Source organism: Hylobates moloch, unplaced genomic scaffold (assembly GCF_009828535.3).
Source record: "Hylobates moloch isolate HMO894 unplaced genomic scaffold, HMol_V3 SCAFFOLD_2, whole genome shotgun sequence".
In the NCBI taxonomy this organism is placed as follows: Eukaryota; Metazoa; Chordata; class Mammalia; order Primates; family Hylobatidae; genus Hylobates; species Hylobates moloch.
The window spans coordinates 42907547-42930081 of record NW_026652277.1 but is presented as its reverse complement, the minus strand read 5'-3'; the positions used below and the strand labels follow the sequence as shown (position 1 = coordinate 42930081).

At 36.3% G+C, this 22535-nt stretch overlaps 1 protein-coding gene across 1 annotated transcript in view; it reads right to left on the bottom strand.

Annotated features, from left to right (window-relative positions):
* Positions 1–8278: 8278 nt before the first annotated feature.
* Positions 8279–22535, bottom strand: part of SNCA (synuclein alpha) — a 113966-nt gene continuing 99709 nt past the window's right edge. Inside the window, exons 6-7 of the mRNA XM_032139727.2 lie at positions 11421–11504; positions 8279–8886 (exon numbers count right to left, since the gene is read on the bottom strand). Coding sequence (XP_031995618.1) covers positions 8854–8886; positions 11421–11504 — 117 coding nt within the window. The 3' untranslated portion in view covers positions 8279–8853. The remainder of the gene's footprint in view (positions 8887–11420; positions 11505–22535) is intronic.

The window sequence follows — 22535 nt, the reverse complement described above, 5'->3', positions numbered from 1 at the left end:
CAGATATGTATGGAAACATTTGGTTCTAAACAGAATTCTCAACAGCAACACCAACCTTTCTTAAAAATGTAACATTTCTCAAAGTCTCAAAAGCATGGTAAGAGCTTTGCTTATTCTTTTGCCAAATGCCTGTGAGTCAAGGCTGAAATTTTGGGCTAGCTGATATGGTGATAAGGTATTTTAAGTAGAGCTTATTGTTAATCTCTTCAGGATGCTAGTCTTTTGGCCTGTAGTCTAATTTTAGTCTTGCCAATTCACAGAAGTTTCCAGAATCTCACTGCTAAACCCCTGACTTGGGTAGGGGTGGTGCTGTTTGCTGTCAGTCTTCCCTGATTCTGCCTGGGTGAATAGCACTTGTTTCCCTGTTATCAGTGCTGCTTCTCTGGCATGCTTCTAGCTCCTTCTTGCTGGACCTTTAGCGTACTGTCATTTGTTGTATGGTCTCCCTGTTGTCTATATCTGGACTTCTTCCCAGCGTTTCCTTCTTCCCACAGATGAGTAAATTTCAAAAGGTCTTTTCTCCTAACATATCTTGTACTACAAGCATCTGAGTCTTCTATACATGAATATTGTGGGATGCCTTCACCGTTTGTACAGATCATTCCACTGGGCCTTTCTCCTAAGGAAAAGGAATGCTTTTAATTCTGTCATTGCGTAGGCAGAGCTTGGAACTTTGGCTAGCTGCTTCTAGAAACACAGAAGAACTGACAAACTGTACCTATCTATTCTGTCCATCCCGTGCAGGGCCTGCACTAAAAGGGAAAATGCCATAGCTTATTCAGTACTCCATCATGAGGATGTCCTGGGACTGCCACTATTTCTTCCTCAGAAAAGATACCAATTGTGAATATGTCTTTGACTATAGGGAATTATGATTTGGAAGGCTACCATTTGACTGTCATGTTTTTAAAAGAGCTGTTTGGTAATAAGCTGCTATTGAATATTAAATTGGAAAAAATAAATGCAAAATAATAATAATAATCATCACAAACAAGAACAATAACCAAATAGGTTCTTTCTACAGACATTGAAAACTATGTGATCTTTGTGTTGTTCTTATGGATTTGGCTACTAAGAAACTTAGATCTAAGTGTAGGATGTAACTACACTATTCTGTATCATATTCTCAGTAGTCTCATTTCCCTGTTATATATGTAAGTGATTTCTCGCTTACAAAAAATTTAGCTTTATTTCGTAGTCAGTGTAATTTTTTGTTTGGTGGTTTGTGTGTTTATTTTAAGCCAGGTCAGTTTTTTGTGGGTAAGTGGGATACAAATAAAAAATGCATTCAGAAGTCAGAAACATACAGATATCAAGTGTTAAAGATTAGCTATTAACATTTTCATATTGAACACATTCCATAATTATATATGAAGACTACAGGTCAGTCTTTCCTGCACTGCTGCTGGGTGTGTATGGGAGCTAGATGGAATGGTTTGTCAGAAAAGATACTGCTCAAAAAAAAGAAATTCAAGTCAATTACCGACTGTCAATATGAGTTCTCATCTATAAAAGGGGACTATAATGTGGAAATCATTGTTATTCCAGAAAGAATTACTTCAAATGAACTGTTTCTAGCATGTCCAGAAATAATTGGCATGAAAATCATGACTAAAACCTACACCTAACAGCCTGGAAGTAGGTCTGATCATCAAAAACCAACACAGTGTAGCATTTGAATGTCTATTCTCACCATGGGCAGTGAAAACACAGCCATGGAAACTCCATAATATTGATTTACAGAGCTGTTCTTAAACATAACTTTGGATTGTGTTGGACTCCTTCTTAGAATGGCACCAAGTATCCACCAGTATTCACCTCCAAACATTGCTGTGATAGTCAGAGCTCAGAATCAGTTGTTAACAATACATAGTTTACAGTTCCTTCAGAGATGCGTCTTCTTTTGCTTTAGATGAGATCAAGAAAATTGTAGGAAAGGTCTTTTTCTCAGCTGTTACCCTTTTGCCCATTGATCTAAGACAAATGGCCTAACCTAGCTAAAGGATGGCACAAACAGCTAAGGATGCCCAAACTTCCAAGGAAGTTTGCCAAAAAGACTTGCCACATTTCTCATCATTCAACATGGACACTCCATCTTCAACAGCAGGAGTCAGTGCTGCCACATTACTAATGTTTGGCAGCCTCTCAACACTTGCTTTGACCATTTCCATAGAGATTTGGATGACGCCTTACACAACACATAGTATGTTCTAGAGGCTCATCTGTCTGTATTTAGTCTTCATTTGTTTTTTTACAAGAGTTGATTTTGTTAGGAAACATAGTATTCAATAATAATTTTCTGCTACTCTCAATTCCTAGGCAGTCGTACAGTGTCCAGAAGGCAAAAGGACAAGTATGCACTGCCCTACTGACCTACTTTCCACACTGCTGCACAGGAAAATCTGACAGAGGACAGTAACAAACATCTCACCAGCTCATGGACAGTAACAAACATCTCACCAGCTCATGCATTCTCTTTTGATCCTAATTCCAAGAGACTCACCAAAGACATGAAGAGAAAACAAACAATACTTTTCTTGGAAATATTGTAATTGCTGGTATATTTGTTGTTCTGGCATAAGGTAGAAATCGTCAGGTAAACATTGCTTCCTTTTGGATCAAAAAGAAATTTAACCAAATAAATGCAAGAGGTATGAGGGAAGATAATGGGAAATAAATGAGATTTGAGAAATCAGTGGAGATTCAAGTGGTTTTTTTTTTCTTTTGTAGTTGATAATACTCTGTTTCAAATCAGTGAATTTTACTTATATATGCTGGTCCTTTTTTTTTCTAGTTACCAGAACAATACTCAGTGAACTTATGAATATATGGTAAATATTAAACACACCCCACTTGGATAAGAAGATATGTGAGTTGATGAGTATAGCTAAGTCTAAAGTTAGATGTGTTCCATAAACATAGTGTTTATGGAGTTGGTGCATATTCACTTCTCAGTAAGTTACACTTTCTTAATTTCTTTTTGGTGCTAGGTGATATTCTGCTAAGTACACATAAGTATAGTAATATTGGTTAGTAAACTAGTAAAATTCTCCCCTAGCTATTAGTAAATAGCTTCTGCCTTATGTCTCCAAAATATCTCTCCCATTATCCTGATCTTGATTGCTATTTTATATTAAAAGAAGACGTGAATGTATCTGAACATTTAAATTTTTTTTAATTTCTTATTTATCTTTAAAAATACAGTGTGCTGTACTAGTACTATGACTAATAAATAGCATCATTGACTCATTGATCACTTACTATCAGCCAGGCAGTCCTAAGTGTCCCACTTATATTAACTCACTTAATGCATGCAACAATGCCATGAGGCACTATTTTTATCATTTGCATATTTACATATAAGGAAACAGAGACACTAATATTAAGTAGCAAGTGACATAAATGGGAGTCGAGGTTCCATAGTCTATTAATAGTTTTAGAGTTCAGGATAGTCTCTATTACTCTGACCTACGTCATTAAGCAGCATCCTTGACTATTCTAGGTAAAGAGTATTGTATTCTTTTCTAAGATAAAAACATGACTTGCTACTATATTTGTTTAGATTCAGCTTTACTGGAACACATCTTAGCTTTGACATTTACAGACATGGGTTAGCTTTCATTTTGTTGCAAGATAAAAGGCAATCTGATATTTAGTTTACCTGCAAAATGCAGTTAGGAAGCCCTAGAGGAACCTAATTAAAATGCAGCACATTTCCAAGGCACCATATCTTGCTGTGTTGCCATAGAAACAATGAGGATTTCTGGTCACTGACCTTCGAGGGAATCTGAGGATATATTTTCATAAGGTTCATAAGAGAAGCCATCCTAGTACATTAACCTATAGTTGCAGATCAACTATACGTTATGGAAATTCCCTGTGCAATTCTAGCCAATTTTAAAACCAAATTATACTAGCAAAACTTACTAGAGGTTCAAACTAAGGGCTCTTTGAAGGAATGTGGTTTAACTGCTTCCAATATAAGATTTCAAATAACTAAGGACACTGTAGTAGCAGCAAAAACATTAAAGAAAAGCTTAGGTAATTACACAAAGAACACTGGAACTAAAATCATATTTAGGAATAGTTTTAGTGTTATATCTATTCTATTGCATTCTGGGTTCTTCAATTCTAGGCTTACTCAAAGGATAAAATGAACATTACTGCCTCAAACAACTACACCTAGAAAATCAAACTTTATTATACAATATTAAGTTGCTAATATTATTTATACCTATAGATTCTTAATTCATGCCCTTTACTATTTATTTATAAATTCATTCATTCCATTACTAAATATGTATAATTGACAATCCTAGTTATGCCTTAATTTATATTTTTTTGGCTATTTGACATAAACCAAGTACCCATGCCATGATTCAACATAGAAAATTACAAAGCCCACCTTACTGTAGACTGCTGCTCTTATTGTATCGACGTTCGTATCTTCCACTGAAAATAAATAACTTAGTTCTATAATCAGGATATGTCTGGTTTAGTTACAAGGAAATATCTATCAGGTGCTAATTTCTCTTAGAACTAGAAATCTTGGCCAGGTGTGGTGGCTCACACCTGTAATCCCAGCACTTTGGGAGGCCGAGGCGGGTGGATTACCTGAGGTCAGGAGTTTGAGACCAGCCTGGCCAACATGGTGAACCCCGTCTCTACTAAAAATACAAAAATTAGTCAGGCTGAGGTGGTGTGTGCCTGTAATCCCAGCTACTCGAGAGGCTGAGGCAGGAGAATCGCTTGAACCTGGGAGGTGGAGGTTGCAGTGAACTGAGATTGTGCCATTGCACTCTAGCCTAGGTGACAAGAGCAAGACTCCACCTCAAAAAAAAAAAAAAAAAGAAGAAATTTCTCTGTATGTATCTATAGATATAGATATATGTTTATAGATATATAGAGAGATATATAGAGACATATATAGAGATGAGAGATATGTGTACACATATATATATAGATACACATTTGTGTGTGTGAGTGTGTGTGTATGTTTGTCTTCAGGCACTTGAAGAAAAACAGATATACTAGCAAAACTTACTAAAGGCTCAAACTCTAGTAAGTTTTCTTTAGGTGCCTGAAGAAAAACAAATATCTAATTATTATACCTAGAAAAGTGGGGCTATCACCCCATTTCCTAGACTTCTGGAAGTTTTCTTAAATAGCTGTGTGTCCTCACTCAGACACTATGTGGCCAAGGGGCTGAGAGCATAGACTGTGGTGCTGTTAATGTTGGGCCTCTTGGCTCTGCCACTTACTAGCTGTGTGGCCATGGGAAAGTTATCTAGCCTGTGGGTGCCTCTGTCGGCTTATGTATAAAACTAGAATCATAATGGAACCTATTAAGGTTGTTTTGAGAATTAAATGACTTAATATTGATAAATCACTTACATGTATATTTGACACATAATAATTTGTCTAAAGTATAGCCAATAACAGGGACAGAGCTCCTATGAAAATGTCAGCCCTGTTGCACTCTTGCCCTGCCCTAGACAGAAGGAACAAAGTGGGATGAACTCATTCCAGATAAAACACAGAGTTCCATTAGTGTATGGACAGAGGCAGTCTGTCAGGTTTACAGACTTGAAAAGAAAATGTGTTTTCTTCCTCAGTATGGATTTAGACAGCACTATCTTTGAGAATTAATGGTTGTCTTTGAGACGTGTGAATGCATGAGTGTGTTTGTGTTTAATCCAGTAGTGAAAAGGAAAAGCTGTTTTTCTTTCTATACACTCACTCCCAACACTCAATATTTCCAGAACACTTCATTTCTGACACCACATGTGTGTGGGGGGTGTGTTTTCTACACCAAGCAATTCTCCCATTCTTTGCGGCTACCAACTGGGTATCCCGTAATTCAGATCGGACACTATCTACCTGGAGTTAGCATTGACCCACAGGTTAAGGGCTCAGTTTTACAAGATTTTTCCCCTCCCCACTGAAGATGACAATCACAAGTGATGAGTCCTCATGTTACTCATAGCTTCTGTTTGACTTGTCTACAAATCCAAGGTCTCCACGGCCCTCTCCTCAGGTTTGATAATTTGCTAGTGTGATTCACAGACTTCAGGAAAACAGTTTGCTTACTAGATTACCAGTTTGTTATAAAAGGATACAACTCAGAAACAGCCAGATGGAAGAGATGCACAGGGAAAGGTATGGGGGAGGTGTGGGGAGCTTGCATGCCTTCTCTGGACTCACCACCCTTCCCAGCACCTCTGCGTGTTCTCCTATTTCAAAGCACTCTGAATCCTGTCTTTTAGGGATTTTTATGGATTCTTCATCATGGAAGCATTGTTGCTTATTAACTCAATCTCCAGCTCGTCTTCTCTCCCGTCCCCAGAAGATGTGAATGGGGCTAAAAGCTTCAAGCTTCTTATCATGGCTTGACCTTTCTGGTGACCAGCCCCTATCCAGGAACCCAGTGAGAGTCACTTCATTAGAAGAGAAGATGCTACCCTCACCCAGGGACTAAGGAGCTCTGTCAGAGAGCAGGGTCACAGACCAAATATTAGAACAAAAGATGACCCTAGCACCCCTACCACTAGGGAAACTACAAGGGTTTTAGGAGCTCTTTGTAAGAACTGGAGGCAGAAATCAAATACATATTTTCATAGATGTATATATTTATTATGTCACAAATAGCTACATACTGGATGAGCCAGAAAGATGAAGAAACATATTTGCACCTCACACTAGTGCAGAGATTCTGAAAAAGACCCCACTTGGAATACCAAACCACACGTTAGATTATTCTGCTCCCAATTGTGTGCCAAAGTGCACTCTGAACTGTTTTGGTAAAGCCCACCATGGAGTCATATGAGGCTGAATAACTTGGGAGAATGTATGTCTGCAAAATAAACCTAGGACCGGATTGATCCTCAGGCCACTTGGCAGGTGAATGTCTCAGGAGTGAATATGAGACAAGCTTCCTGAAAAGGCTTATATAACTTATAGAACTTTTTGTTTAAGTGCTTCGTCCCAAATAAACTATTAAGGTATATAAAATAATTCACTGCTCATAAATAACTGTCAGATAAATATTAAGGGAAGAAACACTTTAAAGGAGAATTTGTATCCACATAAATCTTTAAATTCATGGTCACAACTTTCCTAATCTCAAATTGTTCTAGGTCACTGCTATCAGTCTAGTTCTGTCCTCTATTTCTTAATTTAATATCAATACTTTTACATTTTTAAAATATGCTGCTTTAGGTAGATTTAAAATATATCCTAACCACCATTTTCTAACCTTCCTGAAATATACTGTTCAATAACAAATACTTTCCTTGCTTAAACATAACTTAAATAAAACAAGAAACTTACCATTTCTCTCTAGTGTAAGATGACACATGCAGCTTAGCACTCTGTAGTGGTCTCTTTTCAATTAGGTAAAAAAGGAAGTTTCTATGGTAACCATCCTTATAGTCACTCATTCCTCCTTCCTTCCTCACCAGCGCCCAATATATATCACATTACTCATGAATACATATAAACTGCTAGCATGTCTAGAATATTCTGTCTTGAAATTATACTTTCTACTAGTGACCTTTAGAAATGACTATGCCCCAGAATAATTAAAAAGAGAAACCAAATAATTTTTAAATTAATTTATATAGAGTTTTTCACCATCAAGTTTATTTTCAGCACCCATGGGGAGTTAATAGATCTTCCCTGAAAGAGAAAAACCTTTCCCAAGGAAAAATCCTAAAATTCATATATTTGGCAACATTTAAAGCAGACCATGAAATTTTTATCAGTCTAGATAATTGATCTCCTTTAAGGTGACTCTGGTAGTTCCAACGATGTTTAAAGGCATTTCCTGGAAAAAAAAGAGCGAGAGAAAGAGAGAGAGAGAGAGAATTTCTGATGATTTAAAAAAAAAAAAGTGGGGAATGCTGAGTTAGACAAAGTTAACCACATTCTCTCAGAGCCTTGAACGTGCTAATATGTGCTAATGTGTCTTATCGATCTCTAAGGAGGATGTAGTCAAAGTCATCTTTTACACTGCTTAGTTCCCTGGAACCCACTTTTTTTTTTTTTTTTAATCACAGCCACTTAAGGAACCAGTGCATTACCAAAACACATTTCTGGCAGTGTTGCTTCAGGGAATTCCGAGTGTAGGGTTAATGTTCCATTTTCTCTACCTCTTCTAAAATTCCTTCTTCAAATGGCTATTAATAACTTTACATTTATGTCCATTGTGTCAGTTCTTAATTCATGTTGCTTATAAGCATGATTTTTATTATTAAAGTGAGATGGGATAAAAATAAAATATTTTTGCAATGAGATAACATTTTATTTTAATTCTCACCATTTATATACAAACACAAATTAATAAAACACATCACAAAATGGTAAAATTTCATATTTAGTATTTATAGGTGCATAGTTTCATGCTCATACATTTTTAAGTATTATATATATTAACAAATTTCACAATACATCATTATTCTTAGACAGTATCATTAAAAGACACCTAAAAATCTTATAATATACGATAGCAAATCACTAACAACTTCTGAACAACAGCAACAAAAAAATAGTGAGGATTTAGAAATAAGTGGTAGTCACTTAGGTGTTTTTAATTTGTTTTAACATCATAGATTGAAGCCACAAAATCCACAGCACACAAAGACCCTGCTACCATGTATTCACTTCAGTGAAAGGGAAGCACCGAAATGCTGAGTGGGGGCAGGTACAGATACTTGAATCACTGCTGATGGAAGACTTCAAGATACACTGTAAAAACTTTGAGAAATGTCATGACTGGGCACATTGGAACTGAGCACTTGTACAGGATGGAACGTCTGTCAGCAGATCTCAAGAAACTGGGAGCAAAGATATTTCTTAGGCTTCAGGTTCGTAGTCTTGATACCCTTCCTAATATTAGAAAAATCAAAAAAACAGCACACACTGTTAGTATAAGTTTCAATCACGCATCAGCACTGACAGCCAATGAGATAGGAAATGGCTCCCCACTTAAAGTAAAATTTACAATCAATGTTTTTGCAAATATTCTGCAACAAACATTCTCTTATTTTTAATAGTTGTGTCTTCCTTGTCCGATATAGAAGTGAATTACGGTAGTAGTCAGAGTTAAAATATCTAGGTTCTAATCTGGATGTGCCATTTAATGATCATATACCTAGCTTGGTAGGACAAATAAGTTGGACTATCTGGTTCTCAGTTTCTTCACCTATAAAACGTGAGAACAAAATCAAGCGGTCTATAAAGCCTTTTCCAGATGAAGATGCTCTAATTCTCAGAAGGAAATTCAGATGTTTGAAGGCAAGGTACATTTTCCCTACATTCACTCTCCCAGTTGCAAATTTCATCTTCATTTATGGCTTCAATTATTACTTGTATTTCAAACCTCAAGCTCTCCAAACAGTATCTGGATAGCATCCACAATGCAAATATTAATGGATTTAATTAAAGGGGTCAGATTATTCCTCCTAAAGAGTAACTCTGATAATATCAGGATTCTGCTTAAAAACAAACAAATAAGCATACCTTCAATAACTCAAGTTGTTTTCTGAATAGAATACAAACTGAAATGACAAGATTGTCCTAATACTCTATAACTTGTCTTTGACCCATAGTTGCAAGTTCAATCTATCACCATTTTCCTTGTTCGTAAGCGTGAGTCGTAATTATTCACTGTTCTCAGACATATCCATTTGCATTCTCAGACATATATGCCTTTGCTTCTGATATTCCCTTGTGCCAGAACGTCCTCTGTTTGCTTTGACCTACCATATCTCTTACCTTTTCCCACCCAGATCAACATTACCTCCTCAATAAAACTTCTCCTGATTGATTGAAACAGATCCTTTAAAATGTTATACTTTTTAGTATATCTTATATATTTTTGCTCCTGTGATGCCTGGTACATCGAAGACAATCAATAATGTTTGTTAAAGGAATCATAATGAAGAAATGAATGAATGAATTTCTATTTTTTTCATCAAACCTACCAGACTGTAAACTCCTTATGTCCTGGTAATGTCAATTACTCTATAGTTTTCTATAGTGTTTAGTACTGTGTCTTGCATAAAAGACCTCAAAATAATGGAAAATCTTATTAGGCAAACAAACAATTTAATCTCAATTTCTATAAGTTGAATTATTATCAATATGCCTTTTGTGTGTTTGTGTGAGACAGTCTTGCTCTGTTGCCAAGATTGGAGGGCAGGGGTGTCATCTCAGCTCACTGCAACCTCTGCCTCCTGGGTTCAAGTGACTCTCGTGCCTCAGTCTCCCAAGTAGCTGGAACTATAGGCGTGTACCACCACGCCCGGCTAATTTTTGTATTTTTAGTAGAGATGGGGTTTCACCATGTTGGCCAGACTGGTCTCGACCTCCTGGCCTCGAGTAACCTGGCCACTTTGGCTCACAAAGTGAGGGATTACAGGTGTGAACTGCTGCACCCATCCTCGACATGCCTTTTAATAATGCCGTGAGGAATAATACATAACCAAACTACAACATACTTGAACTCAATTTTTAATGGAACCATTATATAGTTTCTTTTCTTGTGATATCTTCATTTGGTTTTGATTATCAGGGTAATATTGGTCTCACAGAATTAGTTGGGAAATGTCTCCTCTTCTGTGTTTTGCAAGAGATATTAATTGGTGTTAACTAATTAGTATTAATTCCTCTTTAAATGTTTGGTAGAATTTACCAGTGATGCCATCTCGGCCTGGGATTTTCTTTGCAGGTAGGCTTTTTTTTATTATTACTAATTTAATCTATTCACTGTGTTACAAATCTTTGCAGATTTACTATTTCTTCTTGGGCCAGTTTTATTCATCTAACAGTATTTTCTAATTTCCCTTTTGATATATTTTCTATTAAAGATACTTATATTTTCAATCAAAATAAAATTAACAATCAAATTATGTTGTTTAAAACATACTGGAATATATCAATTGTTGCAAATCATGCATTTATCTTTTCATTCTATAACTTGTGTGGGTAACTTTTATTTTACTATGCAATCATCCCATTGGACACGTATGGCAAAAAATAATTACCTTCCTTTGGCATTCCATTGATTTCCATAACTTTCCATTTAGAAATTTATTTTAGAATGTAAAGTTTCTAAAAATATATTCTCTAATGCAGGGGTTAGTAAACTTTTCCTGTAAAGGGTCAAATAGTAAGTATTTTAAGCTATGTGGACTACATATGATTTCCGTTACATCCTTTCTTCCTCTTCTTCATCTTCCTCCTCCTCTTTTTTTTTTAAGGACCCTTTAAAAATGTAAAAACCATTCTTAACTTGCAAGTTGTCCACGTAATGAGCATGTAGAGAGCAAATGATTCTCACTAAGCACTAATGAAAGAGAAATGTGACAATGACTGGTTTTGGGTACTGTCTGTTAGAAAGATTCAGCTTGGACTCCTACCTCAGAAGGCATTTCATAAGCCTCATTGTCAGGATCCACAGGCATATCTTCCAGAATTCCTTCCTGTGGGGCTCCTTCTTCACTCTAATATTTAAAGTAAGAAGCACAAAAAGAACATGATGAAGTAGCATTTTTCACTTTTAAAAATCAGAACCATGTTTTGGAAAAATCTTACATATAGGGATGTTGGCCAGGGATGTTGAAAATGGCACACCTTAATATTACTACTGGCATTCTAAACTCCACAATGCCTTCGGGGAAACATTGTGGCAACATGGGTTATCAACCCTCAAAGTATGTAAACTTTTGCTCAAGTAATTCACTATTTAGGAAATAATCCACAGCTATAGTCCAAAGATATTTTACACAAGATCAATGACAGCAGGAAACAAAATTTTTAGAATTGTTAACTAAATGTTCAATGAATAATGAAGAGTTAAAAAAATTATTGCTGGGTGCGGTGGTTCACTCCTGTGATTTCAGCACTTTGGGAGGCTGAGGCAGGTGGATCATTTGAGTCCAGGAGTTCAAGACTAGCGTGGGTAACACAATGAAACCCCGTCTCTACTAAAAATACAAATAAATAGCTGGGCATGGTGGAACATGCCTACAGTCCCAGGCACTTGGGAGGCTGAGGCAGGAGGATCACTTGAGCCTGGGAGGTAGAGGCTACAGTGAGCTATGTGCATGCCACTGCATTCCGGCCTGGGTGACAGAGCGAGACCTTGTCTTAAAAAAGAAATTATCATTCAACTACTCAGTAGCTTATGATAAAGACATATATTACTATTACCTGAGAATTATGTAACAACAACCTATTTATGGTATAATTAGCAGGCTATAAAGTGTTGTCTATATTATAGATACAACCTACATAGAATTCAGATGCAAAGGTAAAAAGTTGGGAAGAAAACACAATAAAATATGAAAGTTATTTTGTTGGATAGTTATGTATGTTATTTTGACTTTTTTTCTAAGTGTTTAACTTTTATAACCACTTATAATGTAAAAGCATACATATTTAACACATTAATTTTAAATGACAACAAAGAAACAAATTCTTTTCTGAAATTTGAAGACTGAGAATATATATATTGAAGGAAAAGAATCAAATACATGGTCAGATTTTTCTAGGTATCTCTTCCTAGACAAATAATACTACAAAACTCAGCCTGAAATGGTCATGGCTTTGTTGGTATTCTTCACTAAATACCTTTTGTTGCTTTGCATTTATTTCAGCAAAGTAATTATAAGAAGATGAAGGTAACTGAAAATTCAAAGAACAGAGAGGCCTAAATAGACTTGGAGGAAGAGATCAAATAATCCCTCAGCCAACGCAGCTGATTTTCAACAACATGTCTGATGTAAAAAAGTCTCCCCATGGCCGGGCGCGGTGGCTCACGCCTGTAATCCCAGCACTTTGGGAGGCCGAGGCGGGTGGATCACGAGGTCAGGAGATCGAGACCATCCTGGCTAACATGGTGAAACCCCGTCTCTACTAACAATACAAAAAATTAGCCGGGCGTGGCGGCATGCGCCTGTAGTCCCAGCCACTCGGGAGGCTGAGGCAGGAGAATGGCGTGAACCCGGGAGGTGCAGCTTGCAGTGAGCCGAGATCGCGCCACTGCACTCCAGCCTGGGCAACAGAGGGAGACTCTGTCTCAAAAAAAAAAAAAAAAAAGCCTCTCCATGTCTTCACATGGAAGTGACTGACAGGGACGCAGAAGTATAAGAAAATGGCTGACAGTAAGAAAAGGTCAAACTGAAGATCATGCTTATGGTAGGTGGGCAGAGAAGCTTATAGATCATTCTGCCCTTGCCAATGCCCTTTTTATAAACTAGAAAAAATCCAAATAATATATAAATTAAATAAAATATAAACCACCTCAAACTACCTCACTTTAAAATGTGGAGTAAAGATATTGTTTTCATAGCGTTTCACTTCTTGGTAGATACGGGCTCTGCTGCAGGGTGGCTAGGCACAAGGCCTTCCATGTCACAGGACTTGAGCTCAAGTCCTAGCTTCTCTCCATGACAGAGCTTTTGTGATGCTGAGAAGTTTCCTATGCTTTTTCTGAGTGTCAATTAGCTTTAGTGATCAAACGGGACAGCAAAACTTTCTTTACAACGGGGAGAAGCAAACGACATCATTAACTTTCTCATTAATATTTAGATTACTGTTACGATATCCAAGTATAAGGGAAATAAGGCAAAAATTTTTCCATGCATTTTGAAACTGACAGAGATTTGATTTTCTAATATAATTTGTTAGAAAATTTTGATATGGACCACACAAGTAAATATGGCAGACCTACCCTGTTTGTTGTTTGATGATCAAAAAGGAGTTGTTACGGCGGAACTAAGACTGATGGATATTACTGGATATGTTTATATGTTATTTGGCTGAACTTTGAAGGATGTACGCAGATGTGTAGGTTAGGTGAGTGTGTGTGTCTGCATGGTTCCAGCCTGGGTGAGTGGGTGTGTACGAGAGCGCCCTGCAGTAATGGAATGGCGTCCTGTCCGGGTGGGTTCCCATACTGCTCCCTGAGCTGCCAGGATAGGCTCTAGCCACCTGCGGTCTCCACTGAAATAATTAGGTAAGTTATTTGACTTGTTTGTATTAATCTTTCTTAAATGTATATATAGCTCACATTAATTTCAATGTTTGATGTCAGAAGTGATTTATCTTTATTTAGGAGTTTGATGGTGTTTTGTGTCCAGAAATTTGCCATAGGAACTTAATTCTTGCTTATATCAATTAGCCAATGGTAAAACTCGTTTTGTTATATGTTGTTTTGCTTCAAGTCACAGTTTCCAGAAACTATTGATGAAGTTAAGTGAGGATTTACTGTATTATGTGCCGTCTGATGGAAGTACATACACATCACCGTCTTAAACCAAGACCGTACTAGTTTAAGTGGGCTATTGTTCACTGACCCAATAACTTCATCAAGTGGGAACAAGTTACACTAGGGATAACAGCACAATCCTATCCTAGAGTCCAAATCGACAATAGGGTTTACGACCTCGATGTTGGATCAGGTCATCCTAATGGTGTAACTGCTATTAAAGGTTCGTTTGTTCGACGATTGAAGTCCTACATGATCTGTGAGGTCAGGAGATCTATAGCATCCAGGCCAACATGGTGAAACTCCATCTCTACTAAAATACAAGTTAGCCTGGCGTGGTGGTGCGCCTATAGTCCCAGCTACTCAGGAGACTGAGGCAGGGGAATCACTTGAACCTGGGAGGTGGAGATTGCAGTGAGCCCAGGTCACACCATTGCACTCTAGCCTGGCGACAGAGTGAGACTCTGTCTCAAAATAAATAAATAAATAGAAAAAGAAAAAAAAAGAAAAGCCCTACGTGATCCGAATTTGAATTTGATTAACATTTAACTATCACTGACAACTTACAGCAAATATAAGGCGGTGAAAAACATGTTCACTGTTCACAACACTGGCTACAATCAGCAAATTTTTCACTGTGAAAAACTACACAAGACAAAGAATACGTCGAATTTCAACAAGTAAATTGTAACTAAAAAGAAGTTAGCGGGAACCTGCCGCTTAAAGTAGAAGTGAGAGAGCATTAGCCAACTGCAACCTAAGAACTTTATTTCATTCTTATTGGGATCCCGACATAAGCAAATTGAAAACACATATGAGGTAGTTGGGGAAATTTGAACACTGACTGGATATTTAAGAATTATCATTTATTTCTTTAGGTGTGATGATATATTCCAGTTTTACTTTAAGAAGTTCTTAACTTTTACAAATTAATGAAATGTTTACAGACCAAATAAGGTATCTATCTAGGTTTGGGTGGGGGAAATAGATGGGATATAGAAGAAACATGAGTTTAGTATTTCATCAGTTTTAAAAAGTATATACAGTAGTCTCCTTTTATCCGTGGTTTTGTTTTCCATGGTTTCAGTTGCCCCCCACCAACCGCAGCCCCAAAATACTAAGATATTTTGAGAGAGAAAGAGAGGTAAAGAGAAAGTGAGACCATACCCACGTAACTTTTATTACAGTATATTATTATAATTGTTCTCTTTTGTTATTAGTTATTGTTGTTAATCTCTTACTGTGCCTAGTTTATAAATTAAACTTTTTCATAGGTATGTAAACATTGGAAAAAACAGCATATGTAGGGTTTGCTACTATCTGCAATTTCAGGTGTCCAAGTGGGGGTTTCAGAATGTATCCCTGTAGATAAAGGAAGACTGCTGTATGCTCATTTCAATAGTCATTTCTCTAACTATGTTTTTCTGAATATGTGATCTAAATGTTTTGACTCTATCACATTCATAGATTTTAAGCATACTAAAATATTTGGCAGCTATTCCAAGAGAGAATATAACAACAAACACTTCATATGACCATCAGACACAATTTTATCCCTACACCTGTATATTTACTGTTTCATAAACCTATCTCTAAAAACATTAAGTGTTATCTATAAAGAAATATTAAATTTCAACTCCAATTTACAACTGTGCCTAATTATAGTTTGGCTGTAACAAAAAAAAGAACATTAAAATTTGCATTTTATGAGTATTCATGACTTGTTTTCAAAATGTAATCATACTTGAAGGTATGAAATGCACCTTCTATTTATTTTTACCACAAACAAGAAAAAAATCTACCAATATAACAAATGTTAAGCACTTTTGAAAATATCAATTTTTTCTCAAATATTCATTATGATATTATATTAACACAGAATATGATAGGGCAATAAAATAAATGAGAAAAACATCTGGATTTTTGTATATGCCTGTATGCTTAATAAGAGAACCTACAGGGTAGGATATAGAGACATAGTAAGAAAATACCTTTTATTCTCTGTCTACTAGGCCCTATCCCTGGAATATCTGTAGACTTTTTTTTTTTCAAATGGTATTGTTTTACGAACAGTGAAATAGACTCAGTTCAGTATCTTATATCTGCATTTGACACACAGAAAGAAAAATGGTTATCAAAAAATTACAATGGAATGGCCCTCATTGCTAATAAGGAAAGACTTAAAAGCTATATTAGGAAACAGAAATGGCTGAGACTGACCTCTTTCTCCCCAAAAAGCCTATTCAAGTTCTTTTTAAATAAACCTGTAGGGTTGAATAGCTGACATAACTGATTATCAGCTCGTACTCATCCCAGCTGAAGTGCTCTATAAAACAGATCATGAGACGAAGCTTCACTGCTAATAGCTTATTGGGAAGTACAATTCCAGGGAAGTGAAAGTGAAGGAAAAGGGAAGTGATACAAAGAGAAGTAGGAAAAAATTTCAGCTACTGTCTTTAGGAATACAACTACAGAATTTACATAATCTTTTTTAATTTCCTGTTTCGAACCATATTGTATTTAGATACCTAGGAATACTTTCTGTAAGGAAATTATCTTTATTCAATTCCATGACTTATAACTTTAATTTTAAATATATTTAAAATGACACATAATAAAGGCAAAAATTGCTTTCCAAACCACACTCTTCTAGAATCATCTAGGGCCCTTGTTAAAAATGCAGGTTTGTAGGGCCTTGTAAATGTCTTGTTAAGTATGTTCCTTGGAAACCACTGCCCGACATCACCAATTGTTTGTAAACCCTGTGGTATAATTTAATATAGAGTATACCAATGTACTTGCTGTCAGTGTGAATAAATTTTTTTTAAACAAGATATGTTCATTTTGAAGTCCATCAAAGGTTGGCAAATGGTGAGGGTTATCTGAAGACACTGGGAAGTAATCCATGGTGATCGTTAAAATGGCAAGGTTTCATCAATTATCTGGTATCTATGCTTTGTCAAAGTTAGAAATGTAGAGATACATTTCTAAATTAAACCTTTTATGTGGGAAGAAAAATTGAAATTCGAGGCTGGTTGGTCTTTGGTATACCCAAAGAACAAAGAGGAGGTTGAAGGTGTCCTAAAAAAGAGAAATGATACACACTGCTCTTTGAGAAAGTTCACTGGCACTAGAAAGGTTCTGGGGAGCTAGTAAGCTTCAATTGGTGAGTGACAGTAGTGGGCAAAATTAGTCCTAGAGCTGCAGCAAGTTTTTTCAGCAGTTACAGAAAAAATTGGTCCCAGGTTACAACAGGCAGCTTCAGCATGCCGACTTGTAGAAAATTACACTTTTGGAGCAATGTGATGTTTCTTGAATGCTTTTCTTCCCAGACTTCTTGATTGTTTTAGTTGGGTATAACAAGAATGACTCAATTTGTGTGATCAACTTTCACGGCCTTAAACATTCAAAGCAGCAGAAACGCACTTTCTCTTTTCCCCACTGCTTTTACATCGAAGATATTTGGGGTAGAACCATTGTTTTGCTGCATTATTGAACAATGTCACTTAGCCTCAAGTAATGGAATTAATATCTTCACTCAAGAGCTCACACCATGAGGATGAAGGAGAGAGATAGTAACCAAAAAGATAAAAGAAGAAACTAAAAAAGAACTTTGACTTAAGAGGAAAAAAGGTTCAACTTAAGCACACACCCACGTTCCAAAATGGAATGAAGCCCAGAACTCGTATTTAAATAAAAACAGCACAGACATTTCAAAAATGTGAATATTCTATACTTCTCTACCTTAGACAGGGGAGTACATAGTGTAGATAGCATATTTCACTAAGAGAATTACCATGTATTTTATTGATACACTTAAAAATGAAGGAGATAAACATGAATATCTTGTTAAAAAGCAAGGTAAAGATATATTTCATATGTTCAATTTTCTATGATCAATTCCTTGTCTGCTCATAATGCCATTTTGGGGTGGGGAGCAAAGGGCATCTGATTCAAAATAAAACTAATCTCAATTTTTAAAAAAAGCTAAGGAATTTTATTTTTAAAAAGTTGAATTACAGCAAACTTTGGATACTCTGGTTTCTCTTGAGGTCATAAATCCTCTGCCTTTTTAGGAGATCTATGTGGAGAGGAACAACTCTGGGTCTTAAACGAATTATTGAGGTCTTGTTTTGGAAAGGCTAGATATTTTGTTAAAAAATATAAGATTTCAAAAAACCTAAAACTTCGGACAATGTTATTTAATCATCGAAAGCAAAACAATATGCATATTTCAGAAATAACACTATATTTTAAGTCTTACTATTATGTATAAGGAAGAACAATATAAAAATAATGTAATGATTATATTTATTGTTTACATAGTCTATGGAGTATTTAACTGCATCCTAGTAAGTATATTCTGTCACATGAGAAGCCATAAAAATTGGCATGTTCTGCTGTATCCAGTGCCCAAAGGATAATAAAGGATGATAAAATTACACTTAATGAACCCAACCTCCTTTTCCAATTACATACGGTTAAGTTAAAATTCAAATTTTAATTTTTGGGAAAGTACAGTTATGGCTTAGATCTGAGGTAGAATTAAAATGACCAAGGGACTTGGTTCATTTAATATTCTATAACTTTAGAAATGCATCAAAGTGGCAAGCCCAGCATTAAGAGCTATTTGTCACTAGGGGCCTGCGGTTGAAGTCCATTGGATCCATCTGTTCTTTCTGAAACAATATGCAGGCAAAAGGTAAGGGGAGGTGCAACATAATTTGTAATATTTGATACATTATAATACATGATAAATTATAATATATTATAATTATAATTTATAGCATTACATCTAGTGAGGTAGATGTAAAAGTGAACAGGTAAGTGAAAGGGCAAGGCATAAGTCTTGTATAGAGTGACAGGTCTGGTACAGTCCTACTACCAAATCTATAACTATAGTATTTTGAATATTTTGCACTATTTCAATGTAGCAATATTTTAGGTTTGGTTGGCCTGACTTTACAACAAGATAAAAAATTCCAAGTTTTAACAATGTAGTGATGTACTGTGTTTTAGATGTCAAAATCTATAATTTTCTATCAACATTTTCTACTCACCTGTAAAAGACACGTCTTAGAATGTGGGAACATACACAAACACATACATACTCACAGACACATACACACAAAGTACAGTAGACCACTGATGATCTCTGGTGCCACTTCCTGAGATCATTTTGAATGTTCTAATTAAAAAGTGCAAGTATAATTTTTCATCATAAATTATACATGCTATGCTATTATATATGCTAAGCCAAACCTAGCAACAAGGCTGAGTGAAGATGTGGCTCCTGGGTCATATGCTAGGCTTTCTTTCGGCAAATGGACTTACTCTCCCTCAGTTATGTTACATACCTACTCAGATCAGGTCTCAGCAAATGTTCAAATTACTATGTCATCAGCCATCTGGATCACTTGGGAATAGTCACATTGGTGAACGCTGTAAGTCATATCGTAAATACATTATACATACTCCATACCTACAGATTGAGAATGCAAATCTATTTTAATTAAATGATGCCTTTAGAGAACCCAGTCTTACACATAAATAACATATAGTTAGAAGCCATTTATGCTCTGCTTTGCTTATCTTTTGTTTAGAGGCAGGGTCTTGCCCTATTGCCCAGGCTGTAATACAGTGATACAATCATAGCTCACTGTAGTCTCCAACTCCTGGGCCCAAGTGATCCTCCAGCCTCAGCCTCCTAAGTAGCTGGGACTATAGGCTTACACCACCATGCTCGGCTATTTAAAATTTTTTTTGTAGAGATGAGGTTTCACTGTGTTGCCCAGGCTGGTCTCAAACTCCTGGACTCAAGTGATCCTCCTGCGTCAGCCTCCGAAAGTGCTGGGATTACAGGCATGAGCCACTGCACCTGGGCCGTGCTCTACTTTGGATAATCTGTTACTATCTTACTCATTTGCTTGCCTTTTGCCCTTCTAGCTATTTCTTTAGTCTTGGCAATCACCTTAGAGAGAGAGAAAAAGAGAAAAGATGAAATAAAAACTATTTATTTCACTGTTTTTAAAGGTTTGGCAGTGGAGGAGAGAGTAAAGCTAATATGTTAAATATATTTGGGGTTATTGTGGGGAGCTATTTACTAGTCTTATCTCTGAATTCAGGTTTAAATGCATTCAACTATAAATTAAAAAATAATTGGTGGATAAATCAGGAATTGGTGCAAAATCATTTTTAAGAAGAAAATGTCATTATATAGCAAAGAGGTAGTATGCTGCTTTAAATCCTCATTTTCCTTGGCAAGGCTAACAAGCAGTGCAGTGCCTGCTGTATTTATGGTAGTGCCATGTAATTAGCTGACTCACCTAATAAGACTTCACAGCACAGCAACAATTGCCAGCTTTTTTTGTCCTGTTACTTGGATAGACTTGGTTGAATATACTAATGCACAAAGGGAAATCTGGGAATAAACTATTTTCACTTTTCATGTCTAAGGGCTGATCCTCCTTTTCTATAAATAAAATTTATTATGTATGTTAAACTATATTCAAATTTGTTTACTATTTTAAGCTTTCATGGATTAGATTCTTGAAGGTCAGCCCCTTGGGTAGTGACTGAATAAGTCATCAACAGTGTGAAGATGGGTCAAGCTGAGAAAGGTTTGCTCCTGTGCTGAGCTCAGAATCAATGAGTCATTTCATGTTTGCAAATACAATGATATTTGGAAGCAGGTCTTTTATTTATTTATTTTTTTTGAGACAGTCTCGCTCTGTCGCCTAGGCTGGAGTGTAGTGGTGCGATCTCAGCTCACTGCAAGCTCTGCCTTGCGGGCTCACACCATTCTCCTGCCTCAGCCTCCCAAGTAGCTGGGACTACAGGTGCTCACCACCACGCCCGGATAATTTTTTTGTAATTTTAGTAGAGACGGGGTTTCACTGTGTTAGCCAGGATGGTCTCGATCTCCTGACCTCGTGATCCACCTGCCTTGGCCTCCCAAAGTGCTGGGATTACAAGCGTGAGCCACCATGCCTGGCCGGAGGCAGGTCTTAAAACTAGCAACTGGGTGAGAAATCAGTGGGGAGGGTAGGCTTTGACAAAGTAAGAGATAAAGAGTCTGCTTTCATATTTTAGAAAAACCCAGGGAATGCTGAAAAGCTCATAGGAAAGAAGAAATATGCTATCAAGATGTTAGTGAGCCAAGGCCCAGGAGTTTGCTTTCAAAAATAGATGAGAAATTGGACTTAATATCTGACTGGCAGAAAGTACTTTAGGCAAAACAAACTACTCATATACAAAAGGATGGGCTCTGAAGCAGGGAGTGAAGGCAATAGCTTCAAGATCAGTGGATTTAAAACCTAGAAATATCTTCTCTAAAAGATAAAAGATTAAGAAAGGCTTTAAGATAGCTAGAGCAGGAATAAAGTAGTCAAGTGCATGTGATACCCCAAGGTCCCAGAAGTTTCCATACTAATAGAAACAGACACTAAGTGAAGTTTGAGGGTACCTCACAATCTGGATAGAAAACTCTTCAAGTAGATCTCAACCTTCAGGCTGGAATATCTTTGCTTAGCTGTCCCAGCCAGAGGACCACAGTGGTTGATTTCAAAAGGAGTTGCAATTATTCTATCTTGTAAATTCTCTCATTGTTACAATTATTCTATCTTGTAAATTCTCTCATTGTTAAGTTGTGTCACAGTTTGTTGTTGCTACTTTCTTTTAGTTACCTAGAAAATGTTTTCTCTGAAAACTTCTAGCCATGGCTCAACAGGTCGGAGACAAAAAAGGAATCATCTTACAAGATTATCAAGAAAGATAATGGGCTAGGTGTATCCTTAAAAGGTCATTCAAATGAAATATTAAAATTCTTACTTTTCTATGTTATTCGGACATGGAATAACAATAACAGTTAATGTTTATTTGGTGCTTACTCTGTATTTGGTACCATTTCAAGAGTTTTATATGCATTATTTGATCTTAAAAAGCAACTCTATGAGGAAGTTACTACTGTCTCCATTTTATCAGTGAATGAACAGAGATAGGAAGTCTAGCTCCAAAGCCCACACTCTTAACTATTATGCAATATTAGTTGTCAAATGTCTTGAAAAAAAATCTGTGTAATTACTAAAATATTACGCTGGGCTGCTTATTAAGGTAAAATTACGTTTCAAAAAATTAATCCTTCCCAAATGCAATGTTAACTATTCTACGATGAAATATCAGAACTATCTCTAGTACTAATATTTTTATTGGAAGAAAATAGGAGGTTAAAGGAAATGTTTATATATATATATATATATATATA